Below are 22,809 nucleotides of genomic sequence, written 5' to 3'. Positions count from 1 at the left end.
TTCTGTGGGTTGTTTTTTCTTTAGTTTTATTTGATGCCATAAAACTAGGGAGGGAACCCTTTGTTATTTTTGTAATTGCCTCAGCCATGTAAGCCGGAGGAGCCACCCAGTGGGACGCCTGCAGTGACTCAGGCTTACAAAATGACATCTTTGATTGGGGAGATTCAGCAGACTTTGGGGTTTAAATTACAAGCCCCTAATAAAAGAAAACTAAGGAAAGAAAGGAACTCTATTAGCAAACCACTTCCGTTCTGTCTTTCGTTAAATCTCACCCTTTTCCAGATTCGCCTGACAGTGAAGGGTTTGGCTCAGTGGTAGGTCATCTGCTTTGCTTGCAGAAGGTCCCAGGTTCTCAGCTTCTCCATGTCCAAACTCCTGCCAGGCAGGTGTAGACGATACTGAGCTGGAAATGTGGCCACCCAATGTAGACAGTACTGACTGGCCTGCCTTCGTAAAAGGCAGCTTTTTATGTTCCTATGATATTTGTCTCCCAGAAATCCATCCATCATTGAGTGGAATGAAACACAGATAGACGTGCTCTGCCATTAACTTCAGATAAAAATGTAAGAGGGCTGGTGGAGGAAATGTTATTGAACATGTACAAGGTGTGTTTCTAATAACCATTGTGATTACAGTTATGCTAATCCAAGGGCAACTGGGCCTCTAAATCAAACAGTGACAAATAACCTTGAAAACTGGTAAGCTCCTCATACTACCCAAAAAAACCCTAACAGGATGGTTTCATAGAATTGTAGAGTTGGAAGGGACCCTGGGGATCATCTAGTCCAACCCCCTGCAATGCAGGAATATGCAGTTGGATCACCTACAGGGATCCAACGTACAACTTTGGCATTATCAGCACTACACTCTAGCCAACTGAGCTATCCAGGTTTACAACATAATACTGTAACATAATGCACAACATGATGTACATAACATCCATTAAATGAAACAAGAAAATAAGGTGATTATTTAAATACAATACATAATACAAGCAATGGCAGCAATTGAACCTGGGGTTTTTTTTATAAAAAAAATTCTGCTTTTGTCATGCAACGTGTGCCCTCTACCATTATTGCTGTCAACCAGGCTGGCAGCAGCTCTCCAGGATTTCAAACTTGGGGGTACCTGGGGGGTTAAACCTGGGATCCTTCTGCATACAGAGCACAGGGTGCTCTGCCACTGTTATGGTCCTTCCCCTTTTCTGCCTCTTCTATTCTCTCCCTTTCCCCTTCTACCCATCCTGAGTCAAGGGCTCTCCTTCCTTGGAGGCTTTTAAGCAGAGGCTGGATGGCCACCTGCCATGTATGACCTAGCTAAGATTTCTGCATTGTAGGGGTTGTTGTTACAGGTAGGTAGCCGTGTTGGTCTGAGTCGAAGCAAAATAAAAAAATTCCTTCAGTAGCACCTTAAAGACCAACTAAGTTTATATTTTGGTATGAGCTTTCGTGTGCATGCACACTTCTTCAGATACACGTGTATCTGAAGAAGTGTGCATGCACACGAAAGCTCATACCAAAATATAAACTTAGTTGGTCTTTAAGGTGCTACTGAAGGAATTTTTTTATTTTGCATTGTAGGGGGTTGGACTAGATGACCCCCGAGGGTCCCTTCTAACTCTACGATTCTACAAATGGCATCATTATCACCATCACCAAACTGGTCCAAGCAACTAAGGAGAACGTCTTGCGTACACCCCCGCCTTGCAACGCCTGATGGAACATTCCTCTCCCTCCCCTTTTTCCCCTCCTTTCCTCTTCTAGTCGCCCACCCCTTTCTCCCGACGATTGGTTACGTTCCCTTTTGATTGGCAGCTAAGCTTCGCCCGGCCGGCTTCCGAGTTGCGGCGCCCGACGATTCTGCAAAGCTTGCCGCGCCCGACGGGAGGCCGCCCGCTTGCCCGCCGGGGGAGAAGTTAGGCAGAGCCGCGCAAGCTGCGCAAACTCCGCAAAGAGGCGGCGGGTGGGGGGGGGGGACCAGCCGCCGGCGGGATACGGACATGGCGTAAGGGAGCTGCCCGCTTCTGAGGCGGCCTTTCGAGAGCCTCGGGCTGCGGAGAGGCGCTCCAGGGCTCGCGGTTCTCCTCGGGGACGGGAAGAGCCGCGTTTTCTGAGGGGAGCAGCCCGTGGGCTGGGCTCCACGGAGGGGCGGGAAGGTGCCGGGGCCCTGCTGCCCCGTCAGCTGTGAGGTAAACTTGCGACGAGCCCGCGCTTTTCTCTCCGCCGGAAGCCAACGAGGGGTTTCCCTCAGGGAAAGGGAGGGAGGAAACCTCGTTTTGCAGGGTAGGCCGCCTGCAAGTCCCTCCTTCGCCTTCCCTCGTCGCGCTCGCCGCCTTCCTCTACCCTCCCTCGCCGGTGGTTCCCGCCGTCTTAGCCCCTGGGTCGGGGGCTGGGGGCGGAGCTGCAGTCCAGCGACGCCGGAAGGGACGCGGGTCCGACGCCCCCTCGACCCCGGCTTCTCCTGTCCCCGTTCCTTGCTTTCGTTTCCTCCTAATCGAGGGGAAAGGGTTGTTGGGGAGAGAGTATATATCTATATCTTTTATATATCATGAGGGGCGGACTTTGGTAATAGGGCACCCTAAGCCAGAACAAAGTTTGGCGCACCCCCTAGCTATTATTTTCACAATAATTGAGTAGGTACCCATATAAATAGAGGTGGTGGTGTTATTTTGCATCCCTTTGGCTGTGCGCCTTGTGCCTCCCCCTTACCCCTAAAACCGACTCTGGTTGTGCATACATATATATATATATATATATGCGCGCCCAACACTTGCCCATCTCTCTCTTCGTACCGCCTCTTCTCTAAGTCATACCTTTTAATAACTTGAATGAGAGGCAGGTGCAATTTCCCCCACAACTAACTCAATAGGTCTCCCCCCCCCTACCTTATTGTACAGTACAGTATAAGGAAATTAATAATATAACAGGGAAGTATAATAAACCTAGAGGCAGGGGAGGAAGGAAAAGCAAAAAGGCTATGATCATGAGGTGGGGTTTGCTATACAAAATCTAATGCTCATGTTATTTATAGGTTGTGAACATTTATAAACGTGAAGGTGGCAGTTCTGGAGAATTTTCAGGCCAGACTTAAGAGAGCTGCCATATAAACTTCATTTGCACTCTTCGCCTTGAGCTTTCGCTTCAGGACATCAGCATGTGGAACAAGTCGGTATGTGTGGCCTTGTTGGCTCTGGCTACAGGCTATGTCTTCCTACTGGACTCTGACCTGCCAGATTCAGTGCTGAAGTATCTCTCAAGCTCCTTCCTATATCAGCTGCAAGGGGATCTTACGTCCCCAGAGAGCAGCATGGCAGCTGCCTGGGATGTGCTTATCACCCAGCCGGCCAAACAGTGGAACAGAGTTGCTGTTGGGTGAGTGATGTCTTAAATTGTTGTGTATAGATCTCCCTGAGTGTTCTTTGAAACACTAGCTAATAAACAACTGTTCCTGCTATAGAGGAGTGGTTCTTATATTTTCTGCTGTGGAGGAACCTGTTTCCATGTATTTTTGACTACTAAGGATCCCCAGCATGTTTGCCAGACAGAATATTCTAGGGCAGACATAGGCAACCTTTGGTCCTCCAGATGTTTTGGCCTACAATTCCCATCATCCCTAGCTAACAGGACCAGTGGTCAGGGATGATGGGAATTGTAGGTTGCCTATGCCTCTTCTAGGGCACATATTAGGGTGCACACTGCAATGTGCGACACTAGCCAGTCCTACTGAGCCTTGATGTTACTTTGTATAAACTAAGTGTAAACTAAGATCATGCATTAGAACACACTTCTATGTGGTTGTGCGTTGTAAGGGAAGGCCAGATAATGGTGGGAAAGCTTGTGCAAACTAATGCAAGCAAGGAACTGCAAAATAAGCTTGAATGCATATATCATTGTGGATATGTTCCTTAAAAAGTAACCTAGATTATAGCTTTTTATCTGTTATTGGTAGGGTCAATGCCTGTGTAGATGTTGTCCTTTCTGGTGTGAAGTTGCTGCAAGCCCTTGGTCTAGATTCTGGTGTTGGGCAAGACCACTCAATCTTGCATTCCACAAAAGATTTGAAGGAAGCCTTCATCCACTTCATGGGGAAGGGAGCTGCTGCAGAACGCTTCTTCAGTGATGCAAAGTCCTTCCACCACATCGCAGAGACTGCTTCAGCATATCCTGGGGCACAGGTACATTATCTAGCTTGGAGCAAACTCTTTATCCCTCTGTGGCACATAATACACAGCATATATTCAGTACCTCTTTATAGCTTCTGTGGTAAATTGTTTAGCTTTCCCTTAGTTTGCTTTTCTTTCTGCTCTCTAGAGCAGAAGTGACAACATTTTCTGGCTTCAGGGCCACATCAATCCTGGCAACCTTCCAGGGCTACATGGAATTGGTGGGTGTAGCCACCCAACACTTTGCAGTACACATGCAGGCACACAGCCCCAATTTACATATGCAGCACTGTCAATATTTTAATTTTGCTTGGACTGTTATCTAGGCCCCCAAACTGGGAGTTAGCAACATGCCATAGAACTGCTAAGTAGCCACCATGTGGATATTTGGAAGGGGGGGGGGAGTATGGCCTTCAGCTGATGGTACACATTTTTCAGAAGAATAGCTCTGTAAATCTGCAGCAGCAAAAAGACACTGTTGTGACACATCAGATGGGCACATTGTATCCATAAAGAGCTTGGCAATCAGCCTCATGCTTCCTTGCTTACTGCTCTCCCCTCACTGCATGGAAAAGTGAATGATTAAGTGATAGTTGTTCTTATTTTGGAATATTTAAACCATCAGAATTTAGCCTCCCTTTAAAGGATTGTGTGCTCATATAACCATTTTCCCTATAATTTTATCATACTTTTCCCCTGTAGTTTGGCAGGGGTGGGGTGGAATGGGGAAAATAGTTTCTTGTTTGGACCCAAAGCATTTTACCTGTATTTGTTATGACAAAATAAAAAATCCTTCCAGTAGCACCTTAGAGACCAACTAAGTTTGTCATAGACATACATATGACAAACTTAGTTGGTCTCTAAGGTGTTACTGGAAGGATTTTTTTATTTTGTTTTGACTGCGTCAGACCAACACGGCTACCTACCTGTTATTTGTTATGAGTTACTTTGCTTCATCAGATATATAAAGTGCAATCTAATAAGCTTTACAAAGCTTATGCTACTACTATATATCAAGAGCCCTGCAGTTTTTTTCATCTTTTGTATACACTTAGTGATGAGCCCTTCTCAAAATGTCACTTGTATGCACTTTTGTATCTTAATAAAACTATTAAGAATACTGCCCAGTATAGTAGAGATGAAATTCTGTCTGACAAGATTGGCCTTGCAAAATATATGTTCATTATTTAAAGTTGCAACATGCAAAAAAGCTTAAGAAACATGGAACTTCCAAAGGTTGGAAGGGTTGAACACAAACTAGTCTTTCAAGACCACGTAAAGTCACTGCTTCTGGAAAAACCTGTTTCTAAAGTTAGTGTTTCTAGAATAACTTGTTTTTACTGCTGAGACTGGCAGTAGACTTTTGACAAAGTCCTCCATGATATTCTTGGGAGGAAGCTGGTAAAATGTGGGTTGACCAAGGTAGCTGTTAGGTGGATTCGTAGCTGGTTGGCTGACTGAACCCAAAGGGTACTCATTAATGGTTCCTCATCATCCTGGAACAAAAGTGATAAGTGGGGTGCCACAGGGTTCTGTCCCCGCTTTTGTTCGACATCTTTATAAACTACTTGGATGAAGGAATTGAGGGGATGCTCATCAAGCTAACAAAATGAATTTCAGTAGGGACAAATATAAGGTCATGCACGTAGATAGGAAGAACCAGGTGTACAAATATAAGATGGGGGACACCTGGCTTACTAGCAGTATATGTGAAAAAGATCTAGGGGTCTTAACTGTTTGTGAGAGCCAAGCAGTCAGCGGCTAAAGTGAGTAGAGCAGCTTTGCTGCAGCTTTGGCATACTAGTACTGTAGTTAGAGGGATGCAGGTGGCACTGTGGATTAAACCACAGAGCCTAGGGCTTGCCAATCAGAAGGTCGGCGGTTTGAGTCCCCGCGACAGGGTGAGCTCCCGTTGCTCGGTCCCAGCTCCTGCCAACCTAGCAGTTCGAAAGCATGTCAAAGTGCAAGTAGATAAATAGGTAGCACTACAGCGGGAAGGTAAACGGCGTTTCCTTGTGCTGCTCTGGCCACATGACCTGGAAGCTGTACGCCTGCTCCCTCGGCCAATAACGCGAGATAAGCGCCGCAACCCCAGAGTCAGTCACAGCTGGACCTAATGGTCAGGGGTCCCTTTACCTTACTGTAGTTAGATAAGTGAACGTGTTTATTCCACTGATAACTATGGTTATATTCTTGATAGTACACATATAAAACTATGCAGAGGACTGTGATCATGTAAAGATACATAGAAAATGCAGATTAAATGTGTGCACAAACTTGTGTCTTAACAGTTGTATGTGGGGGGCAATGCTGCTCTCATTGGCCAGAAAATTGCAACAAATCCAGACCTAAAGGTAAGAATATCAAATGCCAACCCTCACTGATTGCCTATAACTGTACACCTCTTCTCATTGGCATCTAATCATCTAATCATTGTCCCCATTTTATCCAGTAAATATGCATGCATGATGCAGAACAATTTTTCAGTGGAAAAGTTCATTTTCCTTTTGATGACACAAACTTCTTCTAGTGATGCACATGCTTGTAGCTATCACTTGAGGCAGTCCGGTGCCATGCCTGGCTTTTTGATTACGCAAGGCAATGAGTAGCACATGGGCAAAGTACTGGGTAATAATGTATGAAATAAATAAAAACAGCACAAGCAAAGGCAGCTGTGCAAGTTAGTTCACGGAAGTGTAACTACCATTGCTTCCTGGTATCTCTAGCTGAGAGGCACACAAGTGTGAAGTATGTTACTCTAATAAAAAAATAAAACCAGGCCTCTGAGTATGAGAAGCAATATATGGCAGAGAAAATAGCAATTGCAGCTTGGTAGTAGAATGTGTGAAGCTGCTGAGTGAACAAATGTGATTAGACATACAAGGAAATTAAAAGAAATTGGAGGAAAGTTCTAAACAATATTTCACTTAACTCTTTGGAAGAAGGGGTTATTACTTCTTTCTTACCTCTAGTACTGTGCATAGAGATGTACTTGGAATGTCAAAAGGAATCAATCCGTAGTGGAATGTCACTTTTCCAAGTGTCCATATACATTTGTATATGTAACTTAGTGGACCAAGTTATTGGGATGTGTCTGCTTATTTCAGCCATTATATGTAATAGTAGCTATTCATATTATGATATCAGTATATGTCAGGCATCCCCAAACTGCGGCCCTCCAGATGTTTTGGCCTACAACTCCCATGATCCCTAGCTAACAGGACCAGTGGTTGGGGAAGATGGGAACTGTAGTCCAAAACATCTGGAGGGCCAAAGTTTGGGGATGCCTGGTATATGTGGTCTTTTAGAACAGGGGTGGCCCTCCAGATGTTCTTGGACTATAAATCCTATAAACCCTAGTCAGTGTGGCCAATGGCCAGGGATGACCAACATCTGCCAACCTTGCTTTAGCGAAATAAAAGTAGTGACTTGTGCTGTGAGATTTTGCTATGCAAAATTGTTTGTGTGTCTCCTCCCTCCTGCCCGTGTCCCACATATTCCTAGTACAAGAAGCTCTGCACGGCTTCATTTATTTATTTTAATAGGAAGAACTCATTGTTAGAGAAGAAGCCAGACAGTCTATTCCAGGCATGTCCAACAGGTAGATCATGATCTACCGGTAGATCACTGGACGTTTGCGGTAGATCACTGGCTTCCCCCAAAGAAGCTGAACTGTGGCTCCCAAAAAGCTCAACATTTTACCTCCTCCCTAAAAAAACAACTTTGACCTGAACCCCAAAAAGGCGGGTAGATCACTGCCAGTTTTTAACTCTGTGAGTAGATCGCAGTCTCTTGGGAGTTGGCCACCCCTGGTTCAAACTCGCATGCTCATGGATAGGAGAAAAGTTGCATTCTTAGTTCTTCCATTTCCAGACGACACAGAACTCTTATTGCTGGTGATAAAGATGTAGTACTAAATGTCTTTTAAGCTAATTCGGATATACAGAGAAGCAAAAGACATGTCCCATTTCATAGGAAAGTTGACATAATATCTCAACTGTGGACGTCATCCATATTATGTTTGTACTGTAATTTGCCTTCTAGTAGGGAAATGTCATATTAGGATGCTTATTGATGTCTTGGTTGTTAAGTGAGTTGACTTCTCCCCACCCCCACACTTGATGCTCAACTGTTTCTTCAGAATGGACTTTGGAGTCTCTGAGAGCTTGTTACACATGGTTATTTTATTTTGAAATATTCTGACAAGAGAACTGTATGACCTATCTGCACACATAGTTCATCTATTTGAAACAGGACAGAAAAGTGAATGCATTGGAATCCAGTTTATAGTGTCTCTATTACAATGAGAACCATCTCACTGAAGATTGCACTAAACAGAGATGATAACAGTTAACTGGTATCAATTGGTTGATTTGTAGGTTCTGCTGTGTGGCCCAATTGGTCCTAAGCTGCATGAGCTGCTTGATGAAAATGTAATCGTCCCTCCAGAATCAATGCAAGAATTTGATGAATTTCACCTCATTTTGGAGTATCGAGCAGGTATGCTTTATTGAAAGATGCAAAAGACCCAAAGCTGTACAGTGGTACCTTGGTTTACAAACTTAATCTGTTCCGGAAGTCTGTTCTTAAACCAAAGCGTACTTAAACCAAGGCGTGCATTCCCATAGAAAGTAATGGAAAACGGATTAATCCGTTCCAGGCGATGAAAAGCAACCCCTAAAACAGCAATTTCACATGAATTTTACAATCTAACAAGGCCATTGATCCATAAAATGAAAGCAATAATCAATGTACTGTACAGTGATACCTCGGGTTAAGAACTTAATTCATTCTGGAGGTCCGTTCTTAACCTGAAACTGTTCTTAACCTGAGGTACCACTTTAGCTAATGGGGCCTCTTGCTGCCACCGGAGCACGATTTCTGTTCTCATCCTGAAGCAAAGTTCTTAACCCGAGGTACTATTTCTAGGTTAGCAGAGTCTGTAAACTGAAGCGTCTGTAACCCGAGGTACCACTGTACTATAAAATAAATAAGACAGCATTGCAGATGATAAAAATTAAAATTAATTTTTTTTCTTACCTGCACTGATGATAGTCATTGTTTGAATGGGGGGTTTATATCCATTTCCACAGTCACACAATCAATCAGCAGCTGAACTGGGATCCACACGGCTTGGCAGCAAGAAAATGTTCCCTCTACCCAGCTGGGCTGCGGGAGGAATGCGCTCTGTTGCACAGTTTCCCCAGACGAGAGCCAGCTGTTTGTGGGCTTGCAACTCCCCCCCCCCCATGACGCTGCTGGAGAAGAGCGTTTCCCGCAGCTGGACAAATGCAGTGCGTGAACTCCAGCCAACCCGCCCTCCTCCCTTCCCCAGGCGTGTTTACTCGGAAGAAAGTGCCATTAAGTTGCATGGCACTTACTCCCAGGTGCGCAGAACGGCAGCCGGCTGGACTCGCCGCCTCCTCACCCTCTGACTTACTGGGGCCGTTGGCCAAGGCAGCTGTGCGCATGCCTCCACATAGTTCCCAGGGAGCAGCTGCCGCTGTTGCACAAGCAGAGCACCTTCCTCCTGCAGCCCGGCCAGGTGGAGGGAACATTTTCTTGCTGCCAAGCCGCTTGGGAGACGGAGGTGCATAGAAAGGCCACACGGTTTCCCCAGGCGAGAGCCAGCTGGTTTGTGGGCACCCAGCTTCCCTCCCTCGCTGCGGGAAATGTTGTGACGACCCCCTTCTCTGCTGGACAACGGAAGTGTGGCACTCAAAATGGAAGTGCACCTCTGTACTGAGTACGTTCGTATACAAAAAAACACCCCACAACCAAGAACACTCATTTCCGGATCTGAAGTGTTCGTAATCCAAAAAGTTCATGAGCTAGGCTGTTCGTAACCCAAGGAACCACTGTATTTGTATATATATCAGCATTAATGTGTTGTGTTGTTGGTATAGCACAGTGCTTAGGAAGTGAGCTAGCTGCTTTCCATATCAAAATCGTAATTAGTTTTGTTACATCATCTAGGAAATGTAACTCCTACTTCTACCTGCTATGGAAACTAGAAATATAATTTGTATACTCCCAGATTGCATTGTGAAGTGGGTGCATGAGTGAAGTAGGTGCATGAGAGAGATCTTGATAGAGTGATTCACAATTTGAACTCTGATAGAGAAAGTACGTGGCTACTGAGAAATTTGGTTCAACTGCCATGCTGTGGAGTGGGGGGGGGGGGGAGCAAGAGGTTTGGCTTTGTTTTGAGCAGTGAAGGTATCCATGTGACAGATAGGCAGTTCCCTACTGTGTGAGTCAGTGATGATCCTGGCACATGCTGGTGTCAAGCAGGAGGTTACACCCATATAATTCCAGAGTCCAATGCCATATCGAAAAACCACGCAGCAAGAATGAGAGCTTGTTTCTAATACATTGGATTAATTAGATCAATAGTATTTATTTTTCAGTTTCCTGAGAATTTACAAACACCATATCTTTTCTGCAAACAGTGGACTGAGTAAATGGAAAAGCCCCTGTGACATTTAACTAACTCATGGTGTCCTAGGAACACTCCACCCATGTTTACTTGTTATAAAATGTCACTCAGGTCCAAGATCAGACTCTGTGCAATAAGCCCTTTCAAATTCAGGATAAAGCAGTATGATGTGTTTTTCCTAAATGCCTGAGGCTATGGATTGTCTGCTCATTTGGTATTTGTAAGCCTTTCTTAGAGACTTTTTTGGCTGAAGGGCTGCGTAAAAATGCCAGCAACGCAACAGCACATATTCACATAAAAAATTTTTTGCAGAACTTCTTGCCAGCAACAGCACATATTCACATAAATGTGGGTACTGGCACACTAGCGAACAACATATATCTAAAAATGGCAAAATACAATTGTGAATATGACACATGCTTCTGAATGGCTGTTGACTTGCTGTTTACGCAGAAGAAGCATTTTGGAAAGGATCCATGCTTATTAAAGGGGAGCATAAGGAGAAAGGGATGACAGAGGACGAGATGGTTGGACAGTGTTCTCGAACTTACCAACATGAGTCTGACCAAACTGCAGGAGGCAGTGGAAGACAGGAGTGCCTGGTGGGCTCTGGTCCATGGGGTCACGAAGAGTCAGACATGACTAAACAACAGCAACAAAATGGGACCATTTAAACTTGTATCTGAGTTGAAATGTGAATTTCTAGAGATCTGAAAGTCTACTGAAGGAAGAAAAAACTGGCAGTGGCACCAATGCACCACACCCATTGTAACACAGCACCAAGCAATCTGATGCAACCAAGATCTTTATTTCATATAGTGAGTGTTATGTATAGGTCTGCTTTTATAAATTGGTGGTTCTACCATAATACAGGTTACTCAGTATGAAAGTAGGAAACAATGACTTCATTTTCTTTCAGTGTTTGGAAATTGGCAAGGTGATTTCTGATTTCATTTAGTTGAGTTGATTGAGTTGAAAGAGTTTGAGGAGAAGCCCAACATGGAAGTCGTGATGACTTTTGGCAGTGAACGTTGTGCTCCAGAAAAAGAATTCAGAGCATTATGCAGTTACATATTTTTTATTACTTGAAATACAATGTGAAAATGTCCCATTTCTGCAACAAGTTTTTGCAGAACTTCTTGCAAGAAGACAATCTAGATTAGATTGATATTTTGTCTGATAACTGTATCTTCCGTTTTATATGACAAAAATGCTGATTATCAGATATGGTAGCATGCAGGTGATGAGTCATTTTGCTGTTTCTAAACTTTGTAAGTGGGTGGAGGAGTAACCTAAAACTTTTGTATTGCTGCTGCAAGTGTTCCGGGTGAAGCCTTAGCTTCCTAGAAGTGACTCTTGTTTTAAGTGATGTAGTTCCATGTGGTACTTCCCTTCTGAGTACAGTTCATTATTATCTTGGGAACAGTTCATTGAGTGTGCTGATTATTCCTAGATGCTGTCAGGTTAGAGAGTGAGGAAATCCTGTTCTTTGAAGTGTTTAGGTTAATTTACTGGGGAAGATGCATTTGTTTGGCAGAGTTCAATGATTTCAGATTTTTTGTAAAGGTTTTTTAAAAGTTGCTTAGATGCCACAATGGTACTGATTATAACCCTAGTTTATTTTTGACTTTATTACCGGTATTTACATCTCAAGTAAATTTCTTAGCAGTCAAGAATAATCTGAATTAGTATTAGAGCTGCCATTGTTGGAGTCTGGTACTTCTGCTGGATTCATGCAGCTTCCTAGGTTGCATAAGCTCCAGCAAGCTGCTCTTTTCCATTTGAACTAGAGCCCCATAAACGCTCTTCTTCCTCTATTTTCTACAGCATTGCTATACTCCTAGTTTTTAGTGTGCCTGCATGTTTCAAAGTGAAAAATCTAAATGATCTTTCCTAAAGTGGAGTTGGAATGAAACCCATAACCCAGAATTCACTTGATCTTCTTATAAATTTCTAACATTTCTTAGTTTCTTCCTATGGCATTGTGGATGAGTGATAACTGGCTTCTTCTCAGAGCAAATTGAATATATGCTTTGTGAGAATGAAATGCTGGGCATGGTTGTGTCTCCAGTGCATATTTTATTTATTTTATTTCAAGTCATCATTTCTATCATGCTTTTCTTTCTAAAAGATAATTTTTAAAGCATTCTCGTGCTCCCAATTTTGCTTGATACACAGGGAATAGGAGCATGACTGGTTCCCCCATATTAAAAAATAAACTGACTCTGTGTTGAATTCCTAACTGCTAAAAATGTTGAGAGGAGCCTGCTGGATCAGGCCGGTGGCCCATTCACTCCAGCATCCTGTTCTCAACAGTGGCCAAACAGAAGCTTGTGGAAACCCACAAGCACAACCCAAGCACAAGAGCACTTTCCCCTGTATACAGTGCCCAGTCCTGTTAGCAGTGCACATTTATGCAAGTTGAGTATGAGCAAAGCTCTCATAGGTTTGGCACTTGGAATTTACAGGGGGAGCAGAGAGAGTTACCGAGATGAGCAGAAGGTGTGGTCCTCTTAGCTACTGATTTTATAAAGCTATGGGTGGGGTATGATTTTCCTGTAACTTGCGGAATTCAGTAAGGGGCATCACTTCTTTCCCCTAAATTCTAGCACTGCACTGGTCTGAAATGCCTGTAGATTGTGGGTTTGCTCTAGTGTAGACAACTGTCTTAGTAGGCAGTCCCTGAAATTATGGCAACAACCAGATGAGCACATTTCTTCCTTCTTGGCTAAAAACATTCATTGCAAGTGGATCAAAAGGGATATGTGTCCAGGGTTACAGCTGCTACACAAACACATTTGCAAATTCAGGCTTTGAAAGAATCAAAGCTGCCAGTGTTTGGATTACTGTATCTGAGAGGGAGAAAGGAGAGAGATTTCATTTCTTTTAAAAGGGTCTCTTGAAAGAAAGAAAAATGTAGCCAATATTGCCATGTAATTATTAGGATAAACACAGCTCCGAAACCCAGGATATTGTTCATTGGTCCACATTAATTTATCTCACATTTTGTTGTTCAGCATAGAATTTTCCCTCATGCCCACTGAAGGCTGCAGCTGACTGTAGGATTCAAATCCTCTCAAGATTGTGAGGAATTCACAAGCTGTGGCTAAAGGGATGACACTCTGCTTTCATGTTAAATTACTAATGCATGGCAGTTCAGCAGGGCATGGCTTGCTTGCATATTCTTAAACAGCATCTCTTGGAAATGCCTTAGGCTTCAAACAATCTGGCTTCATTCAGCAAGTGTAGAGATACTTAAGAATCAAATTGTTAAACTATTGAGACTTAGTGGGAGTCTCATGAAGGGGACAGAGCAACTCCCATATGAAGAAAGGTAGCAGCGTTTGGGACTTCTTAGTTTAGAGAAAAGGCAAGTGAGAGGTGACATGATAGTTTATATATGATGCATGGCATGGAGAAAGTGGATAGAGGACCCCCCCCCCAAAAAAATCTCATAACACTAGAACTTGTGGACATCCAAAGAAGCTGGATGTTGGATAATTCAGGCCATATAAAAGAAAGTACCTCTCCATGCAGTGCATAGTTAAACACTAGAACTCACTCCCACACAAGGCAGTAATGTTCTAACCTAGACTGTTTTAAAAGAGAATTAGACAAATTCCTGGAAAACTAGGCTATTGACAGCTACTAGCCATGATGGCTATGCTCTGCCTCCATAGTTGGAGGCAGCAATGCTTCTGAGAAACCACAAGAGGGGAGAATACTGTTGTACTCAATTCCTGCTTGTGGGTTTCTCAAAGGCATGTGGTTGGCCAGTGTGAGAACAGAATGCTGGACTAGATAGTCCATTGGCCAGATCCATTAGGCTCTTCTTATGTTTAAATGCTTCAATTTGTAATAGTGCATTGAGTAATGTGGTGTGGATATTTGTAACCTGCAGGAGGACGCAGGATAACACTGTGAAACAGATGGGGAGAAATAAAACCCACCCTACTTGCTACTCTGACGAAAGGTCAGAGTTCACTGCTAAAGAAAAGAAGCCATTAAAACTAATTCAGAGGCCTATCTATATGGATCCCATATAATTGTGTGTCTTTTGGGGGTATTCCGTAGGTGAAGAGTGGGGGCAGCTGAAAGCCCCGAATGCCAACCGCTTTATCTTCTCTCATGACCTATCTAATGGGGACATGAACATGCTGGATGTATTTGTGTCCAGTCTGGAGGAGTTCCAGCCTGACTTGGTGGTCCTCTCAGGTCTGCATATGATGGAGGGACAGACAAAGGAGATGCGTCAGAAGAGACTCCTAGAGGTAAGAGCACCTTGTTCCCTCAGACCCTAAGGCATTCCAAGGTGCACTCCGTTGGTCCTTCTGTCACTGTGCAGGCATTAGGTACAGTCATTGCCCTACAAAGGACTTGTTTTTAATTTTGTAGCACTCTAGGATATGTGTGGGCCTCTGTCCACTAGCTCATTTGCTGGGCAATCCTATACATGTCCGCTCAGAAGTAAGCCCTCAGGGTTCAATTAGAGACTGTTGAATTCCATTAGACTACTTGTATGGGATTGCAGCTTTAGAAATCTGACTATATCTGCAGCATATATAATACTGTACTTTTTATCAAGGTCATTCTCTCTCCACCCCCTTTTTTCCTACTGTTAAGTTTTTTCCTTTGTTTTCTGCAGGCTGTAGCTTCCATCTCTGACATTCCCTTGGGTGTACCTGTACACCTGGAACTAGCCAGTATGACTGACCCAGAACTTATGAGTGCAATCATTCATCAGGTAACCTAAATGGCAGGGTATTACCTGTACCTCAGACATCTAGTCAACAAAATCCTTGTTCCCTCCCCCAAAAGTATTGTCTCACTAATCTGTTAGTTATTTGAGAGTGTCAACAAGCAGACAGATAGAGGTGATCGATTGGAAACTATGTATTTAAACTTTCAAAAAGCTTTGGGATCTGAACTGGCCCTGACTGACCAGGAATGAGACCTTGGAGTTGTAGTGGATAGTTTGATTAAGATGTCAGAACCTGTGGGAAAAGGTGAATGCCATGTTAGGGATAGCAAAGCAGTTGAAGATAAAACTGCCTGTATTATAATGCTGTTATAGAAATCTATGGTGTGGGCACATTTGGAATTCTATGTAAAGTTCTGTTTGCTTCACCTCAAAAACGACATTGTAGAGCTAGAAAAGCTTCAGAGAAAGGCAACCAAAATGATCAAGGTGATGGAATAGCTCCACTATGAGAGAAGGTTACACTTGTAGCTTTTTATTAAGAAAAACGGCAGTAAGAGGGGACATGATAGAGGTATATAAAATTATGCATGGTGTGGAAAATGGATATAAAAAAGTTTTCTCATGATAAATTAACTTGGTCCAGTCAGTGAAGTTGAATGTTGGAAGATCCAGGACAAAGTACATCTTCACACAGCTCATAATTAATTTATGCAATTTGCTGTATAAGAGGTAATGATGGCCACCTCCATGGATGGCTTTAAATGAGAATTAGACAAATTCATAGACGATAAGGTTACGCTCTACCTCTGCTGCCAGAGGCAGTATGCCCCTGAATACCAGCTGTTAGGAATTGCAGATGGGGAGAGTACAGTTGCACACCAGTTTGACTTTTGGGTTTCCCATGGGCATCTGGTTGGTCACTGTGGGAACAGGATGCTGGATAGATGTGCATTTGGTCTGATCCAGCAAGGTTCTTCCTACGTTCTTATGTTACACTAGCTTTGCAGGCACTGGTTCCTATATGTTTGTCAAAGCCTAATCTAAAAATTGGACTCCCCTGAAGCCAATCTGTCACTTGCTCTGTTTGTTAGCAGGTCTTCCCTCTTGTGAACTCAGTTGGTTTGAATGAACAGGAGCTACTGTTCCTCACTCAAGCAGCCTCTGGACCACATGCCTCACTGGCTTCCTGGAATGGTGTCCCAGATGTGGGTGTCGTCAGTGACATTGTCTTCTGGATCTTGAAGGAACAGGGAAGGACTCCTGGGAAGGCATCAGATCTTACTCGTATCCACTTTCACACTTTGGCCTATCACCTCCTAGTTACTGTGGATGGATATTGGGCCAACCAGGTGGCAGCTGTTGCTGCTGGTGCAAGAGTAGCAGGGACACAAGCTTGTGCCACCCAGACCATTGATGCCAGCAGAGTTTTCCTTAAAGCGCCACTGAAGTTTGCCACTTCTAAGATGGAGGAGGCCTCTACAGTCTCCTTAAATCCCCACGAGCCTGTGTCAGAATGGCACAGGGATGGGGTAACATTCCATTACACTCCTGTTCTGGTGTGCAAAGATCCTCTGCGGACCGTTGGCCTTGGTGATGCCATTTCTGCTGAAGGACTTCTTTATTCAGAAATATACCCTTATTAACCTGTGGAATTAAGATACACTCCACAAAAAATTGAACCATGCAGGCATGGGCTGGAAGTTAGCATTTAGTAGAAAGCCAAAGAATAAAAGTTAGGCACAGCTCAGCTGCTGCGTGTTGCTACAGGGATGTCTACAATTAAATAATGAGGTATGACTTGTTAAATAAATGGGCTGCCTTTTCCCTAGAATGACAACTTAAACCAAAACAGCTTCTGCTTTAAGTAAGCCAGTCTTATTTGCAGTAACTTAAAAAGCTGGGAACTGAAAGAAGTTTGATGTGACTAGCTGTCACAGGAAGGCTATTTTGGTCTTTCACACCGTCATATTTCTGGGAAGGCAAAGGTAAAAGATAATTGTGTTACCTCTTCATCACATTCCAAACATGGCAAGAGCCATTGTTTTGTTTGGTAGTGGTGGAATGAAAAAGTATAGCACTTGGGTTGCACCATGCCAAAGGAACACTGTCCCAAGTGAATAGTACAAAAGCTTGTTCTGTAAGCTCTACAAATGGGAGGTAGGCAAGATGAAAGCCTTGCCTGTGGCAAGGAAAGGATGCTGAATCGTAACTTTTTTCTCCTTTTTTTGACCTCATTAAGTGGACATCAAACTATTGGGAGTGTGGCATTTTGTCACATGTGCTTCCTCAGCTAGTGTATGCTAATTTTGATACTCTGTTTTGTTTTATTGCTGGCAGGTTGTTGTTGTTTAGTCGTTTAGTCGTGTCCGACTCTTCGTGACCCCATGGACCATAGTACGCTGGCAGGTTAATCTACTTTTAAGACAGTTGCATACCAAAAGCTCATGCACACAATTATTTTACCTCTCAATAGCCTCTTAAGCAGTGACTTAGAGATCATTCCTATGAGTGAGAGTTTATAGCACAATTGCTAGTCTTAGCAAGTGACAATTAGTCTGGGTCAAATTCCAAAGAAATGTAATGTACAAAACCTGAAATGACTCCTTAAAAAATGGCATAAACATAATTTTCAGTGGAGAAGAGGCTAGCGACCTGGCACATTCTACTATTCCACAGTTACTGTATTATTCTGCAAGGTTATGTGGAGCTGTGATCACATGATCATAGTAAGTGTTCCCTTGAGCAGGTTGTGTGTGGGTAAAATCCATATTACTTTCTGTGTACTTACACATAGCAATAGAACTATATAGAATCAGAGATATGAAATTTGACTTCAGGATGAGGACAAAATCTGGCAGTGATGTACTACTAGGTTAGCAGAGTGTTGAGTTTCGATGGGAGAATACACATGCAAATCTGTACCCAGACATGGCTCTCACTAGGCTTTATCTTTGCCTAACCTACCTCATGGGGTTGTTGTGATGTTAAGAACTGTACTAAGCCTCAGAGTAAGGGTGGGCTACAGTAGTAACAAATGATGAAACTGAAAATTCCCAGAATGCCAGTACAGTATATATGATTAAAACAGGTCAGGGTATGATTAATGCTGGTAGATCTGAACAGGGCTAAATGCCTTTACAATTAAGGAACATAACAGGATCTGCAGGACTCCATCTGCTTAGCACAGATTTTCATTAGTTTTTTTACAATGTGGTGCTAGCTGAGGGGAGCAGAAATTTTGCACTGTGTAATATATTCCAGGTTTTGTTGTCTCTTAAGGTCAAACTAGATGTTACTTCAAATGTTTTTAAACCTGTTCTAGGGATTCTGTGTGCCTCTTCTACCAAAAGCAGTGGTGGGGCTTCTTGAGAATCAGGGAGGATGACTTCAATTCTTCCCATGCTCTGAGTGCCAGAGTCTTGCTGAAAGTTTCCCTTTGCTGCAGATAGTGGTCTGGGATAAGGTTTGACTTCAGAATTAGAATTGACATATAGGTCTTGAACCTGATCATGGATGTGTTCTCACAGTAAAAGTTTCCGAACAGTGGCTTAGGGCATGCTGATATGTTTTACATCAAGGTATAATGCTTGTTCAAATTGCTTTTTCTGCCATCCGTTTTCTTTCTCATCATTCTGATGCAGTGATTGTTTCGCCACTGATCCTGAATGTGATGTTGCATGGTGTTAACAGTGCCAGAAACTTGTGGTTGAGATGTGGGGGGAAAACACAAGAGGGGACTCCAAACTACCTCTATAGGTCTTCATTTGGCAGCAATGTAGAGGGGTAGACTATTTTGTCTGCTTGGGCTCCACCATAACCAGCAACCTTTCCATTGATGTTGAGCTGGACAAGCACCTTTGTAAGGCAGCTACAGCAATAGCTCGCCTCTCCAAAAAGGTATGAGAGAATGATGTTAATGACTGATACCAAGATGAAGGTCTACCAGGCTTGTGTGTTTAGTACACTGCTTTATGAAAGTGAGTCATGACCAGGAGTGATACCTCAATGCTTTCCATTTGTGCTGTATCACTTGGCAGGACAGAGTCTCAAATGAAGATGTGCTCTTCCAAGCCCACAGCCCCAGCATATTCATACTTCTGTACACAGAATGAAAGATGGCAGAATCCCCCATGATGTGCTTTACGGGGGAGCTGGCTTCAGGCACCAGACCTGTTGGCAGACCAAATCTATGTTATAAAGCTGTCTACAAATGTGACATGAAGGCTGGCAACATTAACACTGCCGTATGGGAATCCCTTGCAGACGATCGCAGTGCCTAGAGACAGATGGTCAAGCTGTGTATCCACAGCAGTGACCAGAGGAGAAAAGACAGCTGGGAGAAGTACAGAGAGAAGAAACGTCATGGTACATCTGTAACAGTGAAATCAGATGCATTTATATGCCCCAGTTAAAATAAAATGTCTCCCATATTGGTCTCTACAGCTATAGTAGGCACGGTAACTCTTCAACAGTTCTCCTTTACCCCTGATGGTACACTCTTTCATTGTCTCTCGAGACAGACGGATACCAACTAACTAGAGGGGACTTCCTCCAGGTGGCTTACACAATCCAAGTTGTTTGGATTTAGAAGTTATTTGTGTAATGCTTCAGAGATATTTATGTAGATACTGTTTGAAAGTCTCATTGCTGGATTTCTGGATTTACAGAGTTCTTGTTTCACCTTGAATAGATGGGCCCGGGGTGGAGAACTGTGAAGGGTGGCCTCCTCTTTGCTACTTCAGTGCTGCATTTAAAGGCAGTAGCAAAGGATGATCTGTGCAGTTAGCTGCTGAATAGCTGTAAAACAGGTGAGGTAGCAACTTCAGGTGAAGTAGCAGTGCAGAAACCATTCCTTTGATTTCTGTTCTCTTCACTCTTTTTTTCCCCACTGTTCTCTCACCCCTGGCTATTTTCCTCTTAGCCAGGTTTATATCCAAATATTGAGTCTTCATAAGAAAAGAAAAGGCAGTGATGGAAAGTTGTGGACAAATGAAAAGTTCGGAGCCTTTGCTCAGTGGTGGAGCACTCACTTTTCATGCAGAAGGTCAGGTCACTGGCATATTCAGATGAGAGGATTTAGTAGTAGATGATGGGAAAGACTTTTATGTATCTGAGACCCTGGAGAGCTACTGCAAGCCAGCACAGACAATACTGGACTAGAGGGACCAAATAGTCAGACCTGGTTCAAGACAGCTTCCTATGTTCCACTTTCCTCTTCGTCTGGAACTGACATCTCTACCCCTATTTATACCAGTATGGTAGAGAACTTTGATAATACAAGATGTGCTACCTTCTCAGCTAGTTTTGTCCTTAGTCAATTAGCTTCTCTTTGCTCTTTGCAGCAGAATAGGCCTCATTTGAGTGAACCCCACCTGCAGGCATTTTGTTACCCAGCTGCAGCCACTAAGATGCTAGCTGTTTATTTACAGTCATGCTTGCTGGTATAAACCCAAGTACAGAACGTCAGTATAATATTCTTACCAAAAGATCAACTTGTAAAAGTGTTGCTTCTGTGTGCATGAATAGTATTACCAAAAAGGACTCCAAGGGGTTTCGGTAGACCACGGACTCATGGCTGTGCTTTGCTTGGATGAAGGTTTAAGAACAGGGAGCTTGACTACCGGTACTACATAATCATGTTCTTGGTTTAGACATCTCGAAACAGGTCACTAGGAAAGCATAATACGTTAAGAGATCCTGAGCTGTGAGACTGAAGTATTCTCTTGGCGTTTGCTGCTTTTGTGAGACAAATCATAGTGGTTAAATATGCAGCTTCCTTTTCCAGGTTTTGCTGTTTTAACTTTAGGGTGTACTGTACAAAGCACTATTGTAGAACTTGTTTGCATTCCATAAACAAAGTAAATGAATGGCAGCTATACAGCAGTGGTGCGTGTTGGATTTTTCTTAGTTCCTTTGCTCTTCGCAAAAGTGTATCCTAATTAGATCCACATGTCGTTATTTATTATCACACATATTCCAGTGGTGACAGCCTCCATTTGTACATGTGTTTCTCTACTTGATATGCGAGGCCTTGGTAACCTTATCCCCGCTGCCCCCGCTCTTGTTAACACAGGTTTATTTGAGTTCTGTAATTCCTACCTGAATCAGGAGCGGCCCTGGGTAGAGGTGATCCTACTTCTGTGCACTCTTGTATTTTACTCACCCTTTTCATTAGAAATACAAAAGGAACATGAACCCCAAAGTCATCTCCTACCAACTAAAAGCCGAAAACTCAAGTTAATTGTGTCTTAAGAGTACCTGTAAAAAAGATACTTGAATGCATTGGTTTTAGTACTTCTCCTGAACTCCTGGACACTGTCTACCCCTTTCCCCTGCCTTTCGTGCTTTCCTGTATACAGAATCATAGAATTGTAGAGTTGGAAGGGACTCTGAGGGTCATCAGTTGCTATACTAATAAATTGTTTTGTTCAGCCTACGGAATGAGCCTATCCACTTGGCCACAAGCCAACCCAGCTTTAACAGCAATAACAATGTGAGTGCTCAGTGCCAGGGCCTCTTACCAATGGGTAATGTGAGACAAAGTCTTCCTTACAACTCTCCTTGCACTAGGAAAATATTCTGTGAAGCAGAATACTGAAGCAGGTTCATCCTCTCTATATCTGAAGCCCTATGGATAGAAAGTAAAGCTTTTGCTAAGAGTTCTAGCCTGTGCTTTACACCCAGTTGTTTCTTTAATGTGACAGCTAAAGTGAGCTTTTTGCTCTTCTGAATGGTAAAGTTTCTTGTCCACATTGTCAAATTGGAACAACTCTCTGTCCCGCCAGAATTCTCAGGGAGTTGCTGACCCCAGAATCTAACATGGGATCAGAGGCTTCAGAAACCAAGCATTTGTCATCTTGGTGTCTGGCACTTGCTAACACAAAGGGTGGTGGAAGTCACCTGTGCTGTGCAAGCTACACTTCCTGTTTTCTTCTTTTGTAAATAGCAGGGATAGAGTAGGTGTCATTTGCAAGAGCTAAAAAGCATCCTTGAAAGCAAGTTCTCAATACCTTCTGTTGCCAAATTGTTCTGCCTCTACAATTCCTATGAAAAAAGAATTTCTGGACATTGTGTTATGTTTCATTGTATATGATTATTAAAACCTTAGATTCTGGTGTTAGCATAAAACAATCTTTTTGCATTTAGAATGTACTGTGTTCTTTTTTTCTTTTTTGCAATTACTTGGTTTAAAGTTCCATGGTTTCGAGTGTGACTAATCTGGAAACATCAGAAGGTGCCTTATACGAAGATCATTGGTCCATAGAGCTCAGTATGTATGGCCTGCAATACTAGAATGCCTCTCCAGGGCTTTGTACAGGTAACTTTCCCATTGTTATTCAGTTGTTGGAGATTGAACCTGTAGCTTTTGCATTCAAGGTATGTTCTCTACCACTCTCCTATGGCCCTTTCAGCTTTTTTTTATCGGGGGAAACTACTCCATAGTAAATCAGGGATTGTTATCCTTTCTACTGACACCATGTCAACGGTACCATACAGCCTTGGCTT

At 43.2% G+C, this 22,809-nt stretch overlaps 1 protein-coding gene across 3 annotated transcripts; it reads left to right on the top strand.

Moving 5' to 3' along the window:
* The first annotated feature begins 1,816 nt into the window (after positions 1-1,816).
* Positions 1,817-22,451, top strand: ADPGK (ADP dependent glucokinase). 3 transcript variants are annotated; one of them, XM_035118091.2, is made up of 8 exons: positions 1,817-2,188; positions 3,145-3,371; positions 3,949-4,174; positions 6,454-6,516; positions 8,542-8,662; positions 14,676-14,872; positions 15,247-15,345; positions 16,395-22,451. In XM_035118091.2, the coding sequence occupies exons 2-8, from the start codon at positions 3,154-3,156 to the stop codon at positions 16,944-16,946; spliced, it is 1,476 nt and encodes a 491-aa protein (XP_034973982.2). In that variant the 5' UTR covers positions 1,817-2,188; positions 3,145-3,153; the 3' UTR covers positions 16,947-22,451. The 3 variants fall into 3 exon arrangements, with proteins under 3 accessions (XP_034973982.2, XP_060138949.1, XP_034973963.2); XM_060282966.1 differs by having other exon boundaries at positions 3,031-3,371; positions 16,398-22,451; XM_035118072.2 differs by having other exon boundaries at positions 3,031-3,371.
* Positions 22,452-22,809: the final 358 nt, after the last annotated feature.

The sequence above is a fragment of the Zootoca vivipara genome, chromosome 14 (assembly GCF_963506605.1).
Source record: "Zootoca vivipara chromosome 14, rZooViv1.1, whole genome shotgun sequence".
Taxonomy (NCBI): Eukaryota; Metazoa; Chordata; class Lepidosauria; order Squamata; family Lacertidae; genus Zootoca; species Zootoca vivipara.
This window is presented reverse-complemented; position numbering and strand designations above follow the sequence as displayed.

Excerpts from the sequence above, each read along its gene's own strand:
- ADPGK (XM_035118091.2), top strand. The coding sequence starts at position 3,154 with ATGTGGAACAAGTCGGTATGTGTGGCCTTGTTGGCTCTGGCTACAGGC. Across the intron at positions 3,372-3,948 it reads TGGAACAGAGTTGCTGTTGG|GGTCAATGCCTGTGTAGATG; the intron begins GTGAGTGATGTC and ends TGTTATTGGTAG. Across the intron at positions 15,346-16,394 it reads TGAGTGCAATCATTCATCAG|CAGGTCTTCCCTCTTGTGAA; the intron begins GTAACCTAAATG and ends TCTGTTTGTTAG.